This window comes from Desmodus rotundus, chromosome 4, assembly GCF_022682495.2.
Source record: "Desmodus rotundus isolate HL8 chromosome 4, HLdesRot8A.1, whole genome shotgun sequence".
NCBI classification, from domain to species: domain Eukaryota; kingdom Metazoa; phylum Chordata; class Mammalia; order Chiroptera; family Phyllostomidae; genus Desmodus; species Desmodus rotundus.
In genome coordinates, this window is record NC_071390.1 from 157583089 (window position 1) to 157607665 (window position 24577).

Sequence of the window (24577 nt, forward strand, 5' to 3'; positions counted from 1 at the left end):
GAAGACACAGGCGTTGTGGTGTTGGCAGGTTTTTTTCATACCACTTTGGAGTCCAAGAACAGAGCAGAGAAATGGGAGACTGTGTCTTAAAAACCTCTTGAAATGTCAAGTTCAAGCAGTGCCCAAAACCTGAATTTTCCTTGGATTTTTTTGAATATGAGGTAATATGAAAAAAACATTTATTTAAGAAGATATACAATCTATAAGAAACATTATACACAGGACAGTGACACCTCAGTCCCCTTTAAAGTAGGCACCTTGGGACCTCACACAGTTCAAAACACTCTGCAAAATCATTTGTTGGAATCAGCATCAGCTGCTCTGTAGTATTTTCTTAAATCTCATCAATGGTCTGAAATCTCTTCCCTTTCAAAGGTGATTTTAGTTTTAGGAAAAGCCGGAAGTCACAGGCACCAAATCTGGGCTGTAGGGGGGCCAAATCACCTGGGTGATTTGATGCTTCACGAAAAAACTGCATGAGATGTGATGCATGAGTGGATGCGTTGTCATGATGAAGCTGCCAGTCACAGTAGCCCAAAGCTGCAGCATTCTGAATTATCTGAATAGTTTCTGGAGGAATGTTCAAGCTTTTTTTTTTTTTAATTTTTTAAAAAACTGTTTTTCAAGTATAGTTGTCTCCATTTTCCCGACACCACTTTCCCCCACCCCACCCACCTCCATGAATATTTAAGCTTAACACAACATTTGATGCAGATTCATTGCTCTACTGGCTTGGTTATTTTGATTGTGACAGCCACACAACACATATGCTCACTCAATGGCATCTACCACCCCCACTGACTAGTACAGCGATGTCATCATTGTTTACACATGCACATTCCAGTCCACCCTCCTTGGCTGCCAGGTTACATCGACATTGTGCAAACCATCCTCGTCATATTAACAATGGCTGAAGTTATTCCACACAGACATTGTATATTCTTTTTATATTTTGCAAATATTTAAATTTTTTTTCTATCTATCTATCTATCTATCTATCTATCTATCTATCTATCTATCTATCTAAGGGGGGAAACGGAGGGAGAAAGAGAAGCAGAGAAAAAAAATCAATCTACTGCCACTCCCACATGCCCACACCAGGGACCCAACCCGCAACCTAGGTATGTGTCCTTACTGGGAATCCAACTGTCATTCTTTCGCTTTGCAAAACAACACCCAACCAACTGATCCACACCAGTCAGGTATGTTTTATGTTTTAGACATACACCTTTTTGCTTGAGTAAGTCTGAGCTCTAAGATCCAAGATAACCCATAAAATAGTATTTCATTTCTTTCCCTGGTTTTGGTTCTGTAAACAATATTTTACTCTGTATAAAACAGTGATTAATTGTTGATAGCTCTAAGAAAATTGGGATTAATAATGGAAGTATCTTCTTCAGTACCTCCAGATTCTAAGGCAAATTAAAAAAAATACAATACTAAAGAACATCTCAGTAGCATTCATGTAACTAGCTGATATCAGAAAGAACAAGACTGATACTGCACTGAATTCTATAATCACTATGTATCTTGTTTTAAAACAATTAAATTTCTAATACTCTGTATATCACAATGGACACATCATTATAAATTTGTTCAAAGAATGTACACCATGAGTGAACCATAATATAAACAATGGACTTTGGGTAACAGGGATGTGTTAATGTAGGTTCATCAACTATAATAAACATACCACTCTGGTTGAGGATGCTTATAATAGGGTAGACTATGCATGTGTGGGGCAGGGAGTATATGGGAAATCTCTGTACCTTTTTTTCAGTTTTGCTGTAAACCTAAAACTGCTATAAAAAAAAAAAGCCTTATTTAAAAGACAGGGGTGCAGTTCTGGAGACGTTGCACAACAATGTGAATATACTTATTACTCAACTGTACATTTTAAAACAGTAAGATTACAATGTTATTTAAAAAAATTTAAAGTAATAAACTCTTTCCTTAGCAATCCATAAGTTATCATTTTTTTAAATTTTACTTATTGATTAAAAAAAAAAGATTTTATTTATTTTCTAGAGAGGGGAAGGGAGGGAGAAAGAGGAGAGAAACCTCAATGTGTGGCTGCCTCCTGCATACCCACCCTGGGGACCTGGCCTGCAACCCAAGCATGTGCCCTAGACCGGCAATTGAATTGGCGACCCTTTGATTTGCAGGCCAGCACTCAGCCACTGAGCCACATCAGCCAGGCCTATTTCCGCCCCCCCTCCAGAGGGGAAAGCGGGGGTGGGGAGACATCAATTCACTGCTCCAATTATTTATGCATTTATTGGTTGATTTTTATACATTCCCAGACTTGGGAATGAACCTGTAAGCTCGGCATATCGGGACAATGCTCTAACCACCTGAGCTACCCAGTCAGGGATCATAGGTTTTTATTAGAAATACTTTATACTTCCTTTATTGTGAGTGTCTTTATTGGGAAGACACTCACAAGCAGTTATAGACCCTCTGGAGTTATCACTTCAAGAATCAGAAACTAAGGACCTTAAGTTAAACATGTTAAAAGGGAATGTTTGCCCTTAAAGAGAAAAAAAAATCTGGAGCTATAACTTTAGATAGAATTTATAACAATCTCAATGAGAAGAAGTTTTAACTTTTCTATATGCTTGAAAATAACAACATGTTGGAGAGGTGTTTATAAACCATTAAAAATTAGCTGAATAAAGATATCTGAAAACAAAATTAATAGTAAACGATGACATTGTTTAAATAATTAGGGGTAATAAAGTTATGCCCCGGTTGGTGTGGCTCAGTGGACTGAGCTCTGGCCTGTGAACTGAAGGGTCACTGGTTCGATTCCCCGTTGGGGGCATTAGGAGGCGGCCAATTAATGTGTCTCTCACTCCTTGATGTATCTCCCCCTCTCTCCAAAAGTAAATAAAATATTTAGAGAAAAAAAAAGAAAAGAAAAACTAAATAAATAATTAGTGGTAATAAAACTAGTATCAAAATGCAACCTACTCTTTTGGCTTCCTAAACACTGTAAACACTATTAACATCTTAAATGGTATAAACAAATGAGTACATTCATGGGGATGTAAAGTACAACATAGGGTATATAATCAACAATATTATAATAAATGTGTACAGTGCCAGATGGGTGCTGGACTTACTGGGTGATCACTTTGGAAGTTACATAAATGTCTAATCATTAAGTTATACACCTGAAAGTAATATAATATTGTATGTCAATTAAAATTTTATTATTAAAATGTATATGTTTTTGGTCATTCTGCATTAGTTTTTGCATCTAAATTTAGTAATGTGAAAATGTATACAACTGAAAATATTTTTTCCATTTACTGTTATTTCCATAAAAATACTAATTCATACTGCATTGAGATTTTTAGGATTCAATGTGTCATATTAGCTTAAATCTATTAAAAACAAATCCTAATAAGGCAAACAATATATAAAATTGTTTCAAAATGTGTTAGCTAATTTTAATTAATCAGTGGATGATATGAATAAGTGAGTACCACATAAACCTATCTTTTAATTAGTTTTGTTCAGATCTCAAAGCAATAAGCAGTTAATATGGCTAATTAAACATTCATTCATATGGACTGAGTAGGGACTTTGGGGACTTCAGTATATAGAATAAGCATGTGAATTATTTGTATTGTTAATTAACTTTTCCGTTAAGGATCTTCCAGAAGACCATCATAAATCATCTATGTTTATGCAAAACACAATGCTAAAGAGAATGGCAGCTTTTTTGTTTAAAATTTTTAAGGTATAATTTTTAAGGTATAATGCAAGCAAAGTAAAAATGCTGTACAGCTGGGTTAATTTTTCTATGTTTATAGACCCACACAACCCCACCTAGGTCAAAATAGAGAGCATTTCCAGCTGAAAAGATTACTTGTGCCTCTCCCATTCACAACACCTACCTACCCCTACCAATGTCCTAATTTCTATCACCATAAGTAAGTTTTGGCTCATCTTGAATTTCATATAAACAGAATCATAATGCAGACCCCTTTGTGCCTGGCTTTTGTCACTCAGCATCTCTGAGAATCATCCATGTTGATTGTGTCAACGTTTTTTTCTGTGTGTTGTGTTCCGCTGTATAATGTGCCATTATATACCCATTCTCTTGTTGACTGATATTTGGATTATTTCCAATGTGAATAAATCTGCCACAAATACACTTGTATAAGTCTCATGGTGGACATATGCACTCATTTTCCCTGGATTTCTATTGGATATACACGTAGCAGTGGAAATGAAACACCTGGGTCATACTGAAGGTATAAGTTTACCTTTGGTAGCTACTGATGGTTGAGCAGTTAAACTACATACACCAGCCATTCATGAGAAACATTTGTAAGTGGGTAGTTGTATCTAATCGTGATTTTAATTTGCATTTCCCTGATGACTAACGGTGTTGCGTATAGCTTACTGAACATCTAAATAATCTCTTAATGCCTGTTCATGTCTTTTGAAAGGGCAGTATCATTGAGAGCAATTTTTATATGTTGTCATTTTCTTCCCCAGGTAAATAGACAACTTTAGTCATAACAGGTGAAAAAAAAAATCATAAAATAGTTTCCAAGTAGGCTAAGGTTAAGAGTTAAAAATAAACCATAGTAACAGAAGTTATTATATATTAAAGGTAAATCATCATCCATGAGTATTTTTTCTTAAAGATTTTATTTTTTGAGAGAGGGAAAGGGAAGGAGAGATGGAGAGAAGCATCAATGTGTGGCTGCCTCTCATACGCCCCCTACTTGGGACCTGGCCTGAAACCCAGACATATGCCCTGACAGGGAATCAAACCAGTGACCCTTTGGTTCACAGGCTGGCACTCAATGCACTGAGCCACACCAGCCAGAGCCATGCATAAGTATTAATAAAAGACCAAACTGTTTTCTAGCATACCTGTCACAAATTATTCAATGTTTATTCAATTTATTTTTCCTAAGATAACTATCCTATAGTTACCAAATCCCAGTTTTGAGGTCTAAACATCCACACTTAAACATGCATATCCATTAAATGTGGATTACACCTCAATGAAGCGTGGAAGGGCAAGGGAGAGAACAAACCCATGGACATCCAATCTCACTTATTTTATCTGATGTGTCTTTAACATCTTTTAATATTCCAGTTACAGAGATATCAACGAGGACTAAAGTCAGCTATTTCACTTGTCTTAGAAAAGGGAATAGTTGATAAAAAGTCTTGGTATAAAAACTCAAGTTATCTCCCTATAAATTGTATACACCATAATCTCTCAACTATCTATGGAGAGATAATCAGGAGTGGTAGTCCTGCTGGCTTAACTCTGAGCAAAAAGGAACGTCAGTGGAAGATTTTAGTCTGTGGAGCTTTATTTGTTTTTAAGGGGGAAGGTGGTTATCATTCTGGCCATTGAGAAGAGACTAAGTAGGGAAAAGTCAAAAGCAGGGGGGCAGCTACTGTAATCATTCAGGCAAGAGGTAATGTAACTTGGACCAAGGTGATAGTAGTGAAGTTACTGCTAAGATTCTGGAATTTTCACCAACAGGATGTGCAGACAGGGTACGGAGTACCTGAGAAAGAAGGACCAAGGGTCATGATGAAGTTTGGGCTAAGCAATGCAAGGATGTGGTTGCCAACAGCTTAGATCGGTGAAGCAGGTTTTTGGTTAGGGGAGTATCAGTTCAGTGTTCAACATGTTTAAATCTGAGATGTCCATTATATTCCTCAAGGATGTTTAAACAGGCAATAGAACATGAGTCCAGAGTTCAAGAAAGAAAAATTTGTGAGCTGGTAGTATATAAACCATGAAGTTAAGAGATCAGATGAGCTCACCCAGGAAGAGTATTGATGGAAAAAAAGAGAGGTCAGGACTTAGTCCTGAGGCATTCTCATGTGTAGAGCTCCAGATGAAGAGGAACTAGTTAAAGAGTCTGAGAGTGGGAACAGGAAGAAGAGGAAAACAGAACTGATATCTGAAAACCAAGTGACTAAAAGAAACATACCTCTAACAGTGCAAATATTCATTAATATCACTGAATGACAGAGGTAGGGGCTTTGGAGATGACTTTACAGGTAAAAACCTGGAGGCCAACAAATTCACTAAGTTGCAAAGAGTCAAAAATCAAATGAATGACAGAAGATATAAAGTTAGATATATTCCACACGGTTCAATGTTTAACAGTATGGAATATAGATCAGGATACTAGATCCCAAGAGATGATATACTGAGGGAGAGGCCTTACTCAGATATGCTATTAGAATGGAAAAAGAGCCCTGGCTGGTGTAGCTCAGTGGATTGAGCGCGGGCTGCAAATCAAAGGATCACTGGTTCGATTCCCAGTCAGGGTACATGCCTGGGTTGAGAGCCAGGTCCCCAGTGGGGGCCATGTGAGAAGCAACCACACATTGATGTTTCTCTCCCTCTCTTTCTCCCTCCCTTCCCCTCACTCTCAAAATAAATAAATAAAACCTTTAAAAAAATGGAAAAAGAAGACCAAACCAAACCAGCAACTCTTGCCTGTTTATCCAGTTACTAAATAAATCAAATCGCCCAAACACTGAATGTTGTCATTCCTGTTTCACCTTATTCAGGTTCCATTCTTTCCCTTCTTTAACAAATCAAATATACAACTTACTACTGTTTTCTCCCACTCCAATGTCTTTTTATACCTCTTTGTCTTGATCTTTCCACCCAAGTTTCAGAATATACCAGGCTCTCGTCTAAGAGAATCATATAAACCAATTCATTTAATCCTGTCAACAGCCCTATGAAGTATTAACCCCATTTTTTTCAGATGAGGAAACCAAGGTATAAAGCTTAGTAACGTGCTCTACACTACACGGTTCAGTAAATTCGGCAGAGCCAGGATTTGAAAGTAATGGGTCCATTTTGAACATAATGGCTCCAGAGTAAGAATTCTCAAAACACTGTACTAGGATCAAATCAGAAAAAAACATGTGAAAGCACTATAAATTATGGGCCAAATGAAGATATCACCTACAAAAGTACTCCTTGAAATCTGAAAACCCAAACTGTGCTCAATTAATACTTTTCACATTCCATCCAAGTCAGTGCTGATTATTTCAATACTTATTTTTAGTCTTTCACAAATACCTTGAGATAATAAAGAATTAAATTTCCCAAAATAAATTATGAAGTCCAAGACTTTTCAAGAGATAAAGCTAGCATATGAAATACAGACCTAATAAATTTGTATTTAAATACAGACTATGATCTCAATTGTAACACATTTTCAATTATGTACTTAAGTACATACATTTTAAAATTATCTCCCAAATAAGAGAAACTATAATATATGCTTATGCTTTGAGGCAGTTACACATTTAACACTCTAAATATAATCTTGGAACTCATATGGGAGAAGGGAGAAGGTAAACTGAAAATCTCTTACTTACCATTGATCTTTCAGGATATCCAAACAAATAGCCCCTGTGACGGAACTAATATTAGGATGCCATATTTTAGTGATAAACCGGACCTAGAAATATAAAGCACACTTGAGTTTTTAAGTAACAGAAAAAACACATATCGCTTAAATAGAACTATGAGTAAAAAGCCCTCAGATTTTTTTAAAAGGGTCCATACTTACATCATTTTGTCTAAGTGAAGGGAGTGGTGTAGAAGACAAAGCATTAAGTAGTAAGCCAAATGTTGTCACTGACATATGCTCTTTTTAAACCCTTTAATAAATACTCCGCCTTTAAAGAAACTCAACAATTACTAGGTGTTCATAAATAGTAAATGGAAACTTTTAAGTGTGAAGTAGGGTATAGAATAGTTTGAAGGAAAAAGTAAGTAAAATCCATGGAAGCACAAGAAGTGGCTGTTAAGACTGTTCCTAATTTTTCTGTAGCAATTTTTTTCTCAAAATCTTTTTTAAAAAATAACTAAACAAATATTTGAATGCACTGAAGAAACACTGAGGTTTAGAGTTTACGATATTGATCCAAAATCAAGTAACTAGTTAGCAATAGAGCAAAGTGCAAACTCATACAATCTGATTTCAGATTCTGAGTCTCTCTAGTCATCTATTTGTCTTATCATAGAAGAATAAAAACCCAATAAAGTGAAAATGCTAACTCTATCAGATCACCATGAAATGAAATCTAGTTTATCAGTTCCTTCTATGAGCCTTTGGAGGAGGAGGATTATTTTAACTGACACATACGATAGTCATCTGAGTCAAAATTCCTTAACACTTAAGAGAATAATTACTGTGAGTCAAGCAATGTTCTAAATACTTAACAAAAATTAACTCATTAATATATGCCCCAAATCTAAGCTGTTTATAGAAAGATGCTTAAACAGCTTCCACTTCTTTCCTTGTGACTTGATTTGTCTATCTACCTATCTCTACTTCCTCACTACTCACTCACTAACATATATGCCATTTGAAAAAGCACTTTAAGTCACCAATGACTAATGGACACTTTTCATGCCTTGACCCTTTTTATTCTTAAAATAATCTCAATAATTAAATAATATCTACTTCTCTCTGTCCACAGAACCACCATCTCATTAAAGGAGATTATCATTCTTCACCTGGGTTACTAAACAGTCTGTTGACTTGACTGCCCTCAGTTCTGCTCCCTGCAACCCATTCTCCATACTGAAACCAAAGAAAGCCCTTTGAAACACATATGATTCACATCACCACTGTGTTTAAGGCCATTTAATGACTTCTCGCTCCCTTTGTGTACAACCACATTAGTAAACTGGCCCTACCCTACCTCTCAAATCTCACTTGTACCTCGTATTCCATGCATTTGCTCAAAAAGTCATATTAAGACAAAAAGAGATCAAGGTTTTTTTGCCTTTAGGCCTTTATATAGGCTTCTCTCAATAACACACCTCAATACCCTTTTCTGCTGGCTAACTCAAACTTATCTTTCAAGTTTCAGCTTCCACATCACTTCTTCCAGATCTGTTCCCATAGCACCCTGTACTTTCCTATGTTATAGTATTAATTACACTTCTATAATCTTTTACTTGTGTGGTTTTTCCTGAAAGGCTGGTATTTACCCTGTTTACTAGGGCATCACAAATATCTAAAGTACTTCATATTGGATAAATATGCAATTAACATTATGACAAACCCATTATTTTGGACCAAACATATTCCCTCTCAAATACAGTGAAGGTCAATTAAGACAGGCTATAGAGAGTTTATGTACAACAAACATTTCTTCATAACAGATATAACAACATTCACACCTTAATTTTTATCATTCATTGAATTCAAAATATAATTATGTCAGAATTTCAGTAACTCAGACTACACAACTTTTTGTGACTCTAGAACAAAAGTTGGTTCAATATTTTCAACTGGATTGGAAAACAGAATTTTAAATTACCACTGACAATGTCAAAAGATTTATGGTTTAGGGAAGTGATCTAAGGCTATGTGAACTGAATCCTGCTTTTTAAAGAAGTCTTCAATACATGATTTTCTCTGGACACCACATGAAAACAAACACGCATTTTCATGCAGGACCAAGAAAATTATTAGACTATTTCTTATTCTGTACTACACAGTTAGGAATAAATAACTGGCAGATGATCTAATAAGGAATTTAATTTTCAGGAGCATATTCCATTATCCACCAGTAAAAATATAACTCTAGACTTGGGGTGGTTGAACACACAATACAATATACAGAGTATGTATTATAGAATTATACATCTGAAACCTATATAATTTTATTAACCAATGTTCCAATAAATTCAATTAAAAAATAATAAACAAACAAATAAATGTAGCTCTTATAAGTAGTTTGTATGTGGTCTACATCACTCTATCTCCTATTCCTCTCTTTGTTATTCTTTATCATTAACTACCGTATCTCCTTACTTATTTCACTTCTTTCTCTATCTTAACCCTTAACATCACTAGTGGTACCCACATGTATCCCTGATATTGTCCTGTTGTTCTATACTCAATTCACATTCCATCCCTGTCTTGTATCAACAAGAATGTAGAATCAAAGGAAGTTGGAAGGGATGAAGTGTAAGAGTTAAGTAATTTGATTGCAAAACAGATACAGAATGTTTCAAAGTACCAAAACATTTGCTGATAACAACTCAACTCTCTACTTTCACAATTGAAATTAATACTAGCATCACTTGGGGTAACTTCTTAATATTCATTAACTTTGAGGAGCACTCAAAAATCTTAACACTAGGCACATACTGTTACCTGACCAAAATAAAAGGGGACTATTCTTAGTTACTGGCATATAGATGATATTGGCAACTATTTCATGGTAAAAAGTAAGCTCATATTTCCACTGGGAATTTCTAGTTCCAAGCTTGGAACTCAAGAATATTACGATATTAAACCATCTTTAACTTACTGTACAAAAGAAAATGCTATTTTAAACATGCATGCGCAGATGAACACACTCATTAGAAGTCATTAACATTGGTACTTATACTCAACAGAGAAAACATAAACATACACATAGAAAAGTATGTTTATAATGCCAAGGATAAAGAGGAAAATTTTACAACATAATCTCCAATACATAACTGGACAAATCATTGAGCTACAGTTTTCCTAATTTAATGGGTTTTTCTTTAATAGAACATATATTACAATTTATTATAAAAATAAGTGACTATATGCATTCAATCAAATTCCTTCCAAACTATTATTCAACTGATTCAAAGATATATAGTCTCCATCTTCTTAGAAGTAAAACTTCTGCTCTTTAGATTATTAATTTATTGCAGAATAATAAATAGAAGATACTCTGAGACCATGTTAAGACAAATCAATGTAGGTTTTCAGTTTTGTGCTGTTTCAGCTGCACAATAGTGAAAAGAGAATATAATCAACTAACTTCAATACTTTTACCTCATAAAGCTTAAAATTAAACCGGAGCTGCCATATTAAACATATATGAACACAATTCAGCAAGAAATGTACAAATATTCCCCATGCTTTCCATTATATTTACCAATCAGTAAAAATTCCAAATCAATGTATGCATATATAGAACATATTTATCATATGTTCATTATGTAACATTTACTGCAAAAGCTTAATGGCATAAATGGAATAAGTACCATATTTAAAATACTAAATTCCATTTACTGTACAACTGGAAGCGAGAGGGAAACAAATATAGGTTGACTAAAGGAAGATCTTTCTAAATCTTGAAGCTACCTCAATATACAATGGCTGAAGTAATAGTGGCTGCAGAGCAACATGAGTTAGTAACAAAACATCAGACAGACCTTAGTTCTTATGTTTTGAGTCTATTTTTCTCTTTGAACTAAAGAGTAGGAGTGGTCCTAGGAGCTAATAAAACAATGATTTCACAGATTAAGAAATAATGCCTGAAATAGTGCCTAAAACAGAGCCAGGACTATGCAATCACTTTGAAGCTATAATAAAGGCTTTAGAGGTTCATAATTAAACACTTTTATTGAGACCATTTAAGTGTACACCCTCATGGTTTTAGTATATTCACCAAGTTGTGCAACCATTACCACAATCTAATTTTTCACCATTATCGTCACACCAAAAAGAAGCCACGTAACCATCAGCAGCCACTCCCTATTCCTGTACACCCCAGAACTAAACAATCACCAATCTATTTTTGTCTCTATGAATTTGGTTCTTCCAATGTTTCATACAAATGAAATCATACAATGTATGGCCTTTTGTGTCTGGCTTCTTTTCATTCAGCATTCTGTTTTCAAAGCTGTATCTTCCTTGTACTACCATCAGTATTTCACTCATTTTTATAATCAAATAGTATTCCATGATATGGATATACCACATTTGATTTATCTATTTAGTTGAGAGACATTTAGGTTGCTTGCACTTTTTGGCATTATGAACAGTAATGGTATAAACATTTTTGTACAAGTTGTTGTGAACATATGTTTTCATTTCTAGTAAACAGAAACCTTCCACTTCTAAGTAGAACTGCTAAGTCAAAAGGTTAACTCTACATTTGCCATTTTAAATAAATTATTTCCCAAAGCACCTTCAACATTACACATTCCCACAAGCAATGTATGAGAATTTCAATTTACAGAGGGCATTTAAGTGTTAATGCTACTGTATCTTAAAATAATGTTCCAGAACGAAACCAACAGATGACTTAAAAAAGGGCCCCTTAAGGTGGTAGTTGTTGGTTAATGCTAATATTTCTGAAAGCTTACTGTATGCAGCCACTGTTCTCAGTATTATTATTTCATTAAATTTCAGGTATCATCAATTATTCAAAACACAATTTCTTTATGTACACTTTAAGAAAAAACAACTTTGCCAGTTAAAGTATGACATACCATCCACTGAAAGATACATCCTGATTTCAGAGGTGTTGAAAATATGAAAAAATATTTCAAAGAATTATCTAAATATAGTTCTTTATATGGATTAACTCCTTTAATCTTTACAATCCTATGACAGCACTTTATAGATGAGAAAATTGAGGTACACAGCAGGTACCTGCCTTAAAAATCACAGTTAAATAGCAGAAGAAAGATTTAAACTCTGGTTGATTGTTCTTATCTTGGTATAGACATGGTCTTTCACCTTAGGAGCATAAAAGCTAGTGAAAAATACACACCCCCAAATAATACATTGATTCCGTATTTGTTTTGGTACTATATAAATAATATAAAATGCTACTGAGAGTAGGAGAAACAATCTGATGGGCACAGCTTAATAGAGGACATGATCCTTACATAGACCTCAAAAGAAGAGTAGAATTTTAAATGACAGAGACAATGATTCAAGGGAAAATGATAGTAAAGTGTGAAAGAATAAGCAACATTTACAAACAGCAAATAATATAGGCTGACAGATGAGTCCCATGTTGTAGATGAGGGTGGCAAAAACTAGGATGAAAAAGACTGAGGTCAGGTGGTAGGAGTTTAAATGCTCAGCTAAGGCGTTCAGACTTTATTAACAAGAAAGAAAAAAAAAAAACATGATCAAAACGGTACTTTAGGAAGATTTACAGAACAGCAGTACAAAAAATGAAAAGCAGTGACAAAGATGAAGGGTGATTAAATAATAAACAAAATTGGCAAGTAATAAAATTAAATGCCTAAACTAAAGTGAGGATATAGCAAAAGTAAAGACATAAAGGAAGCTGTTCAGTCAAAAATAAGTTTGTTAGTTCTCCTTGTTATATATGATTCTAGAGCATTCCATTTCCTCTTTTAACACGTACCACAGTTGCAATTATTTGTTCATTATTTTTTTTCCCTGCTAGAATTCGAGCTCCATGAAAACAAGAGCAGTGTAAATCTTATTTACTGGTATATTGCTACCTAGTACTCAAATAATTGTTGAAAAAATTCAGAATATACTCTTCCCTAAAAAACGTACTTCTTTGAGGAAAGTAAGAATCTGTGTAAGAGTTTTCTACATCTAGGAACACTGCAAGTTTTTCCAGACCTAGAATTTAAACCATTGTCAGGTGTACATCTTATTATTCCTCTCTAGAGCAAGAATTAGCTTCCTGAGTAAGCCTGTTTTTCATAATTCTAGAAGCAAACCATCTTTCTTCACCTGAAATCTGTCCACACTAAATTTATATAGTCAACAACTCAAAACAGTGTAATTTTAATAAGCACTAAAATACATACATATTAATTAAATGGACCAAGAGAAGTATTTCAGAAGTTCATGCACAAAAATAGACTTACAATACCTTAGGGGGATTAAATGGATATGTTTCTGGTATTTTTATCTCTAGTTGGTATCTTCCTCCTAAAAAAGGGGAAAACAGAAAGTTAAGAACGCTGCTCATCTCAAATCAATTATGTAAAGCCAAATATAATGACAGAAGTTTTCAGAACATGTATTTTTATATACAATTACAACAAATTCACTTTAAAGTTGCAACCCAAAAAGGAAATAATCAGAAGCACTAGTTTTTCACTTAAAGGTTACTTCAAGCATATAGAATACCCATTTTATACAACTATATTAGCTTATCAGTGAGTAATAGGACTAGACATAGATAAATACATTAAATCCAGACAGTCCAATGCCAAAGATTTCATTGGGATAATTAAGTAGCATAGATTCTGTCTCCTGTTATTTTCTCTACACCACACTGACAAGAGTTGCTAAATAAAAGGAGGAAAAAAAGCAAAAAAAAAAAAAAAAAAGAGAGAGAAAGAGAGAAAGAAAGAAAGAAAAGAAAAACAGAAAGAAAGCAGGGAGGTATAAAGGCATAGATGGTGTAAAGGAAAAGGATATAAAGACTATGCCATAAACTGAAAAAAATCTACTTTTAGTGGGTTCTCTCAAATGTAAAAATGTCCCAAACTTTTAACGTGTGCCCTAAATTAAATGCCAACACTGCTTGTTAAAATTTTAAAAATCAAATCCAACAACTCTGGTCTAAAGACAAAACTATTCTCTGCCTCTAAATGGGTATACAAAATGCAAAACTTTACAAAGAGATTGTTCTAACCATAATGTATAAATAGAGGGCAACATTCTGTTTTGAAGTTATCTTGAGCAACTAGCAGCTATATTCATATTTTTTAAAAGTTTATCTAGCTTCCCATGCCTGGAAGGAAACTGCCTCTCAAGGTCTAAAGGGGCACTGGATGAGAAGCTGGATTTGAATCTTAACTCTAAGGAATCTTCCAATTCTAAAACTGTATGATCCACTAACAGATAATATTCACTATTCTAAAATATAACCAAATAAAACTGTGCTACCAGAGTATTTACATATGAAACTATGCCTGGGATTTGCATCAAAATAATCAAGGAATGATCAGATCAAAGACTGGTTATGAGTTGACTGTCTTTCAAATTGGCCAATGATTACATGGAGAATTCATACCATTTGCCTTCTATATGTATCTGAAATTTTCCATAATAAAAAACAAAATAAAAACTATGTGCTAGGAGCAATATTCACTTCAAAATTCCATACATTCAACTCTCAGTATATCCTGAATTCTCTCAAATCCTCCTCTTCCATTGTTAGTAATAGACAAATGAATGTGGATCTGGGATAAAAACAAAAGAGCAATTGACTGGGTACCACTTTCTTCAAGCCATTTTTGTTTCCAATTATTCTTTTCTTGCTAATTCTTTTTAATAGAATCCCAAAGTGATTGATGCATGACTTGAACTAGATGCCTGAATCACAGAATGTATGGCAGCAGTGAAATATAAAAAAAAGTAGTCAAAACAAAAGGAACAAAAAATAAGACAGATAAAGAGACAAGTACCTGAAGAAATTTTGTGAATATAGGGATAACTCTTTAGGTTCAGTTATAAATGTTAGCTTCAAATATAGGCATAATAAATTTGGTCTGAGAAATATGTAGGTTCTTTTTCCTTCCTAAGAACCACATATTTTTCTGATTAAATTCAGATTACTATCTTTATAATCTTTCATATAAAGTTCTTCCTTCTTGAATGTTCAAAAACAGTATCAGGAGTAGTATGAGAATCCTGATATAAATAGTGCTAAACCCTAGAGTTCCCCCAATCCTATTTCTACTCCATATGCTATTAATATGCTCTGTCTTGAATTACTGTCTGGTAACCTTAAATATATAACAACCATAGCATTAGATATATATGACAGCAACACAACTAAGGGAGCTTTATAACTACATTCATATTGTAACAGCTTTCCCTGTAAAACATTTATTTCTTGAGTAATAGCTTTTAATATTAAAATTTTATAATTTTTAGCTTAATACAAAAGGATGAGATTTTTAAAAATACCAACAATTCCATAAACTCTAAACAATTTTTAGGAAAAAGAATTTATTAAATTATTCCTCTCTCAATAAGCAATTATGACAAAAAAAGAGAATTCAGTAACAAGTGCAATAAAATAATTTTTCCATGGATATTCTACTTCTCAATGAGATTTGGGGAAAAAAACAAAAAAACGTGAAAATTATCAAGAGCCCTGTAACAAACATTATCAAATATTTATCCATGTTCACATTTTTAAAAAAGTAGTATGTAAGTTTATGCCCTTGGATAATGCTTTTCCTAAACAAAGTGAACAGCTTCTCTTCAATAGTTTTATGATAAAAAGCATACACTGTAAATTAATCCATCTCAAATATATACCCAAAAAACATATTAAAACTAATCTCATCAAACATTAATGCCTCATACTGGGGCAGTAGTAGAAATAAGCACTTAAAACCCACCAAACTCGTTTCTAATTAGCAAAGGATATGGCATGTAGAACTTAAATCATCTTACAAATAGTGTCTATGTTCCAATTTTAAAACTATCTATCTCTTACCCTGGCTGGTGTGGCTCAGTGAATTGAGTGCTGGCCTGGGAACCAAAGGGTCACTGGTTCAATTCCCAGTCAGGGCACATGCCTGGGTTGCAGGCCAGGTCCCCAGTAGGGGACGCTCGAGAAGCAACCACACACTGATATTTCTCTCCCTCTCTCCCTCCTGTCCCTTCTATCTTAAAGTAAATAAATAAAATCTTAAAAAAAAAAATTATCTACCTCTCTTAAGGGCTGCCAAGAAGGTAATAAACATTCTGCTTATTTAATTTAGTTCAGGAGATACCTTGTTTATATGTATCAATATGCTGAAAGAGTTCTAGAATAATAATGCTTCTGCCCTACTGTCTTTTAAAATACATCTAAACCACCTAAAAAATAATTCAGGAAGTATTTACAATAATGCCTGCTTTCAGGTAGAAGCTAGTACAGCCATCCCTCAATATCCACAAGGGATTGGTTCCAGGACATACACACCTCCCACCTCCAACCCCCATGGATACCAAAATCTGCAGATGCTTGAGTCCCTTAAATAAAATGGGATAGTATTTGCAGTATAACCGATATATATATCCACCCCTATGCTTTAAATCACCCCTAAATTACTTGTAATACCTAATACAATGTAAATGCTACATAAATAGTTGTTATACTGTATTGATTATTCAGGGAATAATGACAAGAAAAAAATCTGTACGTTTCAGTACAGACACAACAATCATGCATCTAACTACACAGTAGACATTACCAACAATGTAACATTTGTCTCCAAAATACTTTCATGTAAAGTTGGTTGAACCCACAGATGCGGAACCTGCAGATAAGTAGGGCCAATTGTATATCATTATGTAAAACACCTGTTATTAAGACAAGACCCTGATTTCTGTAAGATATCTAAAAAAATCTATTGTCCATCTAATGATTGTCAAAAGGACTAAATGAATAGCTTCCATGAGAGCATCCAAATGAGGTCTGGCATACAGGAGGCACTCAATAACTTAAAATAAAAAATTAAATGATGTCTAAAAATGGCTCATATGAACTATAAAATACAAAATAAAATTTTACTTAACATTACTAAAGACATTCTGGGGTCTTTAAAATTTGGAATAAAAACAGGAACATATTCTAGAATATTGGATTCTTGTGAATGTTTAAGGTAAGTATTCACTATAGAATTATAGAACCACCACATTAAAAATAAACATAACCATCACTTCTAATATTCAGTAAATCCCAATTCATTCAAAAGCAGAAAGGGATGATAAACACAGGCTTTGAAGTCAAAGGCTGAGGCTGAAATCCCAGCTACGCCACTTAGATGTCTGACCTTAGATAAATTACTTAACTGCTCTGAGCTTAAGGGTTAATCTATGAAATAGTGACAACTGTACTTACCTCATAAGATATGTTGTAAGAATTGAATGAGAAAACACATGTAAAGTTCTAATAAGTAAAACCTCAATAAATGCTACTAATACAAATTGTTACACGATTTCTATTAAACAAATATTTGAATGCCTATTATATGCAAGAACCTTGGTTATGCTACCTAACCCAAATTTATATTACTGAAGATTTGCCTAATGAGGAAATAAAAAGCTATAAAGCTTTTTTCTGTATCTGACCACCCGATTCCATGGTCTAAAGTAGCTAGAGACTTAGTTTGTGAACACCAGGTTCAGCAAGGCTTCCTCCTTTCTTTTCTATGTCTTAAAACAATCTCTCAAAGCTTTTCTGAATTAAAAAAAAAATTAAATATTTGGAATACAGCCTGTATGAAGACATGAGTGAATGAAATGCTAAATGACAAACAGGGGAGAGGAACTTTAAAAAAAAAAATTCAATTATTTTTATCAGTCAGAAATTTAAGGCAAGGCTTGTTACAGATACCATATGAAGGGTAACTGAGAGTATATATAGTCCGTGTAAGTTAGAGGCTTAACAGATATGTTTTATACTATTAAATTCTAACCTATATAACCTGGAACTTGGCTCTACTTGGGAAAAGAAAAAAATTAGCTAAAATTCATTAAGAAAAATCAGTCTAGATGAGTATCTACTTTAATTATTTAAAAACTGCTGTATATCCTAAGCCAAATGAAGTTACGTTCTATGTAATTTATAATAGATGGTTCAGGTTATTCTGATTTAATGTTTCAGACAAGTTCTAATACCCACAATATTTTGATACAGAAAAAAGTACTTGCCTTCATATGGTGTGTCTGGAGGTCCTGCTATTTCTCCTCTTAATTCTGTAAAATTCTCATCTACAAGATCTACTTTAATTTGATTTTTGCTCGTCTTAAAAATAAACAGAAAATAAATGTTAGTTATATCAGCAAGAAAAAAAGCCTATTATAAAGTATTACCTATAAAAAATTTTGAAACCCACTTTTTCATTAGCTTGGTTATCTGCTCTAGTAAAAATAATAGTCTGTGTTTTTCTATAGTTAGCCAGTTTGAAGAATATTTAAAACACACAAAAAAACCCTAACATGTTTTCACCTCAATGTTTTTAATGAAACAAAACCACTATGAACAATAGTACAATGGCTTGTCGACTTTATAGGAATGCTTAGAGAAAAAGAGCAGACACTTATTTTGTATTTGTCAAATTCATGTATGTTAGGTCCAAAGTGATAAATCAATTCATTTGTAGACGAACACTGATACTATACCCCCAGGTTCAATGGGTTCTGTCCATGTAAACAGAAAATTCAGGGTTAACGAAAGCCATTTAGGCCATAAGCTCTCATTTGAACAAAGCACAACAACTCTAGATGTTTAGGTTAACCAAAACACTACACTATCCACCCAGATGTGAAAGCTCTAAGCATCTCATTAACTTCCCTTTCCATAAAAATTCCTGAAGCCTAAATGCCTCACTAGTATCATCTAATGCCTTCTTCAATTTTTTTTTCTACTTAGTTTACTTCAATGGCAACAACCTACTTTCAAAACAGATTTTTATTTAAAATTTATATCCATCTATTTATTTTAGACTTTACCTTACTTCTCAAAGTACTTTCTTATCTACAGTTGTCACTTCAATCTCTCAATCTGTTCTCAACAATGATTCAGAACACCCTCCAGTGGGATTCACATTAATGTTCACAAGTACTTGTCTGCAAATGGCTCCCCATTTATATTTTCTGACCTATACTAGTATCTTACAGATCTTATTCCTTGTAATTATTATTCTCAATTTTTAAAAATGTAAAGACTTGGTATGTTATGTGTTCATTTTTTTGGTTAGAATTTCATATTTTTACCTAAGTAACACAATATATCTACTCTTATGAAAGAAAGCCTCACAAGATTTCAAGAGTAAAATCTTGCTTTTGAACCTACCTTCTTAAACTTGCTTCCTCCACCCACTCCAAAAGAAGATACTTTTACTCTTTTTCTGTACCAAACAGTTTCAGTACAGAAAAAACATACAACTTAAAACCTAAATTTTAAAAATGTCATGACTTCTAATTAATTTTGTCTTTCAATAAGAACATAGGATGAAAAAACTATGCATTTTAAAATTAAGCATTCTAATTAGTACTGGTTTACTTAATCTTTTTTTACAATTGGGATTAAAGTACTATTTTATATTCATCTGAAGATAATTTTACCCCCAAATTAATATTAATTATAAATATGCATTATTGGAAATTTTTTCCTGTGCCCTAAAAAAAAAATCACTATCACCCTGTTATTTGTGGTAGAGGATTAAATGTACAATTTTAGCAATGGTAAAATTCTTTGTCCGGTATGCACAGCAATTAATGTTAAAATGAAAATCAGAGGCATCAGATCAATTTACAAGGAGCCACAAGTATAACTACAGACTTCCATTTCTCCTGAGATTTCTAAGTAAAAACAAGAATAATAGGATCTTGCAAACCATCAATGCTTTCAAAGTTCTCTATTGCTTCCCACAATCCACCTTAACCGAAAAGTAAATAACCCCAAAATGTGAGGATACTGAAGGAAAGGATTAAAGTTTGGAGAAAGGGAGGAAGAGGTAACAAAAATTAGAAAAGCTGACTTTTAGGCCCTAGCTGGGTGGCTCTGTTGGTTAGTGTTGTCCTGATACGCCAAGGTTGTGCGTTCAATCTCCAGTCGGTGCACATACAACAGTCAACCAATGAATGCATAAGTGGAACAAGTTAATGTTTCTCTCTCCCTTCTCCTCTCTCTTTCTAAAATCAATAAATTTTTTTTTTTTAAAAAAAGCAAGCTTCCTTTTAGATTGCCCAACTGTGTTGGTTAGTAAAATGCTAAATAAACAATTATTAATTTGTAATACCCTGTCCTAATTTTTGTCCTCATTACCCCCAAATTATAATTGAGAGAAAAGTGGGTCTTTTTTCACTCTGAAAAATTTACTTAAGTATTCAAGAAAATACAATCACCACGATGAAATCCATTATAAAGAAGCATTCTACAGAGTCTAGAGTGCATCTTTATCTGCTGATAACCAAAGATAAAAAGAAAATGAAGAACTAAAGGCAGATTTTTCAAAGCCTAATTTTTCCAATTACAACAATTACCCTTTATTACTTCCACAGTTTAATTCAATCATTCACAATCCAGAACTCCAATCCTGTGCCCTCACAAACTAATTCGAAATCCCACTAAAGATTCAAATTCCACTTAAAATCCCATTTTGGCGTTAGACAGATGTGAACTGAATCCTAGTTGTGCCAATTATTTGTGGTGTTAATTCAGGTAAGTCACTTAACATCTCTCAATTTTATTACTGTAAAATGAGAATACATATCTCAGAATTAAATGAGAATCTCCTGGATAAAAGTAGATGTCGTTCACCTAACAACATTAATTACAAAAAACATTTGGTTTCGCCTTATTTTATAAAATGTATTCACTGTTCTGTTTCAGTCTAACAATAGAAATGTAATTTCTAAAAATAAATAACAAAACAATGTGTTAATTATTTATCTTAATGACTGTAACAACCAGGGTGGCTAACTAAGTCTTTCCGATAAAACCTTGAAGAACTGTGTTTGGTTTCACTGCACTATATATTTTTTTTTGTGACAACAGAAACTGCTTTTCTACACTTCTCCCAACTCATCTCAACACACAGTGGAACCCCTGGTAGTCCTGATTTTTATAATATTCCCTTGTGCCTCCAATGCATTTCTAACACATAAAAGGAAAAGACGTGTACAGATCCTTAGTAAACATTTTAAAACTATCTTAATCAGATATACCATATATAAAGTATGCAAAATAGCACACAATATTGACGCTAATTTGGATGTGGTAAATAAATGAGCGTTACTGCTAATAAAAAACAATGCAGAACTTAAAGCAATTTTAATAGATTTCCAAGGCCAAGTCTGTTGATGAATTGATATCATCATCACGAAAATCTTTCAAGTACTTCCTGGGGTCTACTATATACCAGAAACAACTTCAAGTGTTAGAGAACAAAATTAAGTTCCTGCCCACTGGGAGCTTATATTCTAGTGGGATAAACTGAAAATTAAAAAAGACTTTATCATATAAGCACTAAGTATTAAGTATTTTTTGTTTAACCTGTTTAAAACTTAACATACAACCTTGAGCCAGTTATTTAATCACTCTGTACGTACCTCAAGTTTCATCCTGTCAACGGGGGGTTAAAATAGTACCTATCCCATACAGTTTCATGGGGGAATTTAATGAATTAACACAGTATATAGAACGACTGCCACAAAGTAAATGCATTTTTAGTAGCCATTTCACACTGTAACACGTTGACTTTTGATAATAATGTTATAGCAGAAAACTCCCACCTAAAGCAAATATTATTTTTAAAGGCTAATTTATCACATTAATCTGACTTCCACTTATTACAGAAATTTGTTCTAAAGTAAAATTTAAATTCAAATTTCAGGTAAGACAAATATAATTCTAAATGACACCTAAAGTTATAGATGTTTCATATGCTATAAAGAAACTACTGATTTGTTCCCTAGTCAAATCACAAATACCAATATTTAGGGTCACTGCTCATCACAATCATGCTAATAAATGTGAACTTCAATGCTTCCAAATCTGCTGAAAATGAGGCTTAAGAGGTTTAACAGTTGCCATAATTTAATATAAATGACTTATCTTTCTCCTGCTACTCCAAGGCCAAAGAAATAAGAAAGATTTCTGCCTTTTAAGCAGTTAAATTAAAATGTGATTAGAAGCCCTGGTGCATAGCTCAGTTGGTTAGAGTGCCATCCCACTGTGCCAAAGTTGTGGCTTTAACCCCTGGTCAGGGCACATACAAGTAGCAACCAATGGATGCATAAATAAATAGAACAACAAATCGATGTTTTTCTCTCTCTCTCTAAAATCAATAAATAAAATTAAAATGTGCTTTAGAAGAGCTTGGGGCATGTCACATTCCCAAAGCAGGGTTGACATGAAAACTGAGACCAGAAGGACAATGGGAAACTGAAGGCATAGATAGGGACACATTTATGATCCTTACTGAAAGTAAGTTCTAGACCAGAGTTGTCCAGTAGAAATACAATGTAAAACACAAATGTACTTTAAAGTTTTATAGTAATCACACTAAAGAGTACAAAGAAACAAGAAATTAATTTTAACATATAAATCTCAATATACATAAATTATTTTAACAAGTAATCAAAATTAGAATTTGAGATATTTTTTAATATTAAGTCTTTAAAATCCTGTGTATAACTTACAATTATAGCTCATTTGGACTATGTGGGACTGCCCACATTTCAAGTGTTCAAAAGCTGCATGTGACAGGCAAATCCATAGATATAGGAAGTAAATTACTGGTTGTCAGGAAAGGCAGGAGGGGGGAGACTTTTGGGGGGGTGATGAAATATCCTGGAATTAGTGGTAATAGTTGCACCTTATGGCTTATACTAAAAACCACCAAATTTAAAATAAAAAATCATTTTTAAAAACATGAAGAAAAAAGTGTCACATGCAGGTAATAGCTACAGTATTGAACAGTGCAGCTCTAGAGAACCCGGAAATATTAGCCTCTCCAACTACAGCAACTGTGTGCCATTAAAATTTTACTTTCTAAACTTCTGTCATCACACTTCACACAATCCACAATGCAGAATAAAGTTCTCATCACAGTGATTCAATAAATATTTACTGAGTACCTACTATTTGCAAGGCAAATAGGTACCAGTGGTAAAATGATCAGCAAGAAATGTTCTCCAATCTTAATCTACTCTATCACCATAAACAGAGCTTTCATCCCAAGGCATTAGACAATGAATTATATAATTTTTAAATGGAGAACAGGATACCATGAAAGTAATATTTAACAGAGAAATTCTGGAGGGTATGAAGAGGCTTTCCTAAAAATAACTACCTGTAACGGACTTAACTAGGTAAAAGCCAATGAAAGCATTTTTGAACAGAAAGTCAAAACTGTGTAAAATAGAGGCAAAGGGCTTGGTATGTTTAGGAAATGAAAAGCCACTAACGTGACTAGTATAGGCAGAATAAAAGAGCAGAAATGAAGCAAGCGAAGTCAGCAAGAGCCAGATTTTATAGGGTCAAGAACAACGAGAAGGGAAAACCAAGATGGCGGCGTAGGTAGACACACTGCGCCTCCTCGAACAACCAGAACTGACAGAGAATCAAACGGCAAGGGGGTCCGACACCAAGGAAATACAAAATAAACATTCATCCAGACTGCTAGGAGGGGCGGAGACGGGCACCGGGGTGGAGAGGACTCGCGTGGCTGTGGCGGGACTGAGACTGGCGGAGTGTGGGACGAGTGGAGCAGGCAGTCTGAGCACTAGCAGACTCTGCGGCCCCACACTGGTGCACAGATAAACCGAGAGGGCCGGACTCGGAGTGGTGGAGAGAGTGGCAGGTAGAGCAGCGGGTAGCACCCCACGGCCCCACATTCGTGCATAGATAAACCAGGCGAACGGCGAGGAGCGAAGCAGACCGAGCAACCCAGGGCTCCAGCTCGGGGAAATAAAGCCTCAAACCTCTGATTGAAAACGCCCGTGGGGGTTGGGGCAGCAGGAGAGACTCCCAGCCTCAGGGCAGAGGTCGTTGGAGAGACCCACAGGGGCCTAGAGTGTGCGCAGGCCCACCCACTCGGGAACCAGCACCAGAGGGGCCCAGTTTGATTGTGGGTATTGGAATGAAATATTGAAATCTGGAGGAGAGTGAGGTGGGCACCATTGCTCCCTCTTGGCCCCTCCCCCATGTACAGCGTCACAGTCCAGCGACCAGCGTTACCCGGCCCTGGTGAACACCTAAGGCTCCGCCCCTTAAAGTAACAGACGCGCCAAGACAAAAAAAAAAAAAA

The 24577-nt window shown here is 34.4% G+C and overlaps 1 protein-coding gene across 5 annotated transcripts in view; it reads right to left on the reverse strand.

Annotated features, from left to right (window-relative positions):
- Window positions 1–24577, reverse strand: part of UBE2K (ubiquitin conjugating enzyme E2 K) — a 60561-nt gene that overhangs the window by 10204 nt on the left and 25780 nt on the right. For 3 of the 5 annotated variants that reach the window (XM_053922069.1, XM_053922068.2, XM_024573875.3), the window contains 3 exons: window positions 18471–18564; window positions 13678–13736; window positions 7396–7478 (listed from right to left, as the gene is read on the reverse strand). In XM_053922069.1, coding sequence (XP_053778044.1) covers window positions 7396–7478; window positions 13678–13736; window positions 18471–18564 — 236 coding nt within the window. The remainder of the gene's footprint in view (window positions 1–7395; window positions 7479–13677; window positions 13737–18470; window positions 18565–24577) is intronic. The other 2 variants (XM_071221305.1, XM_045182638.2) reach the window with 2 other exon arrangements.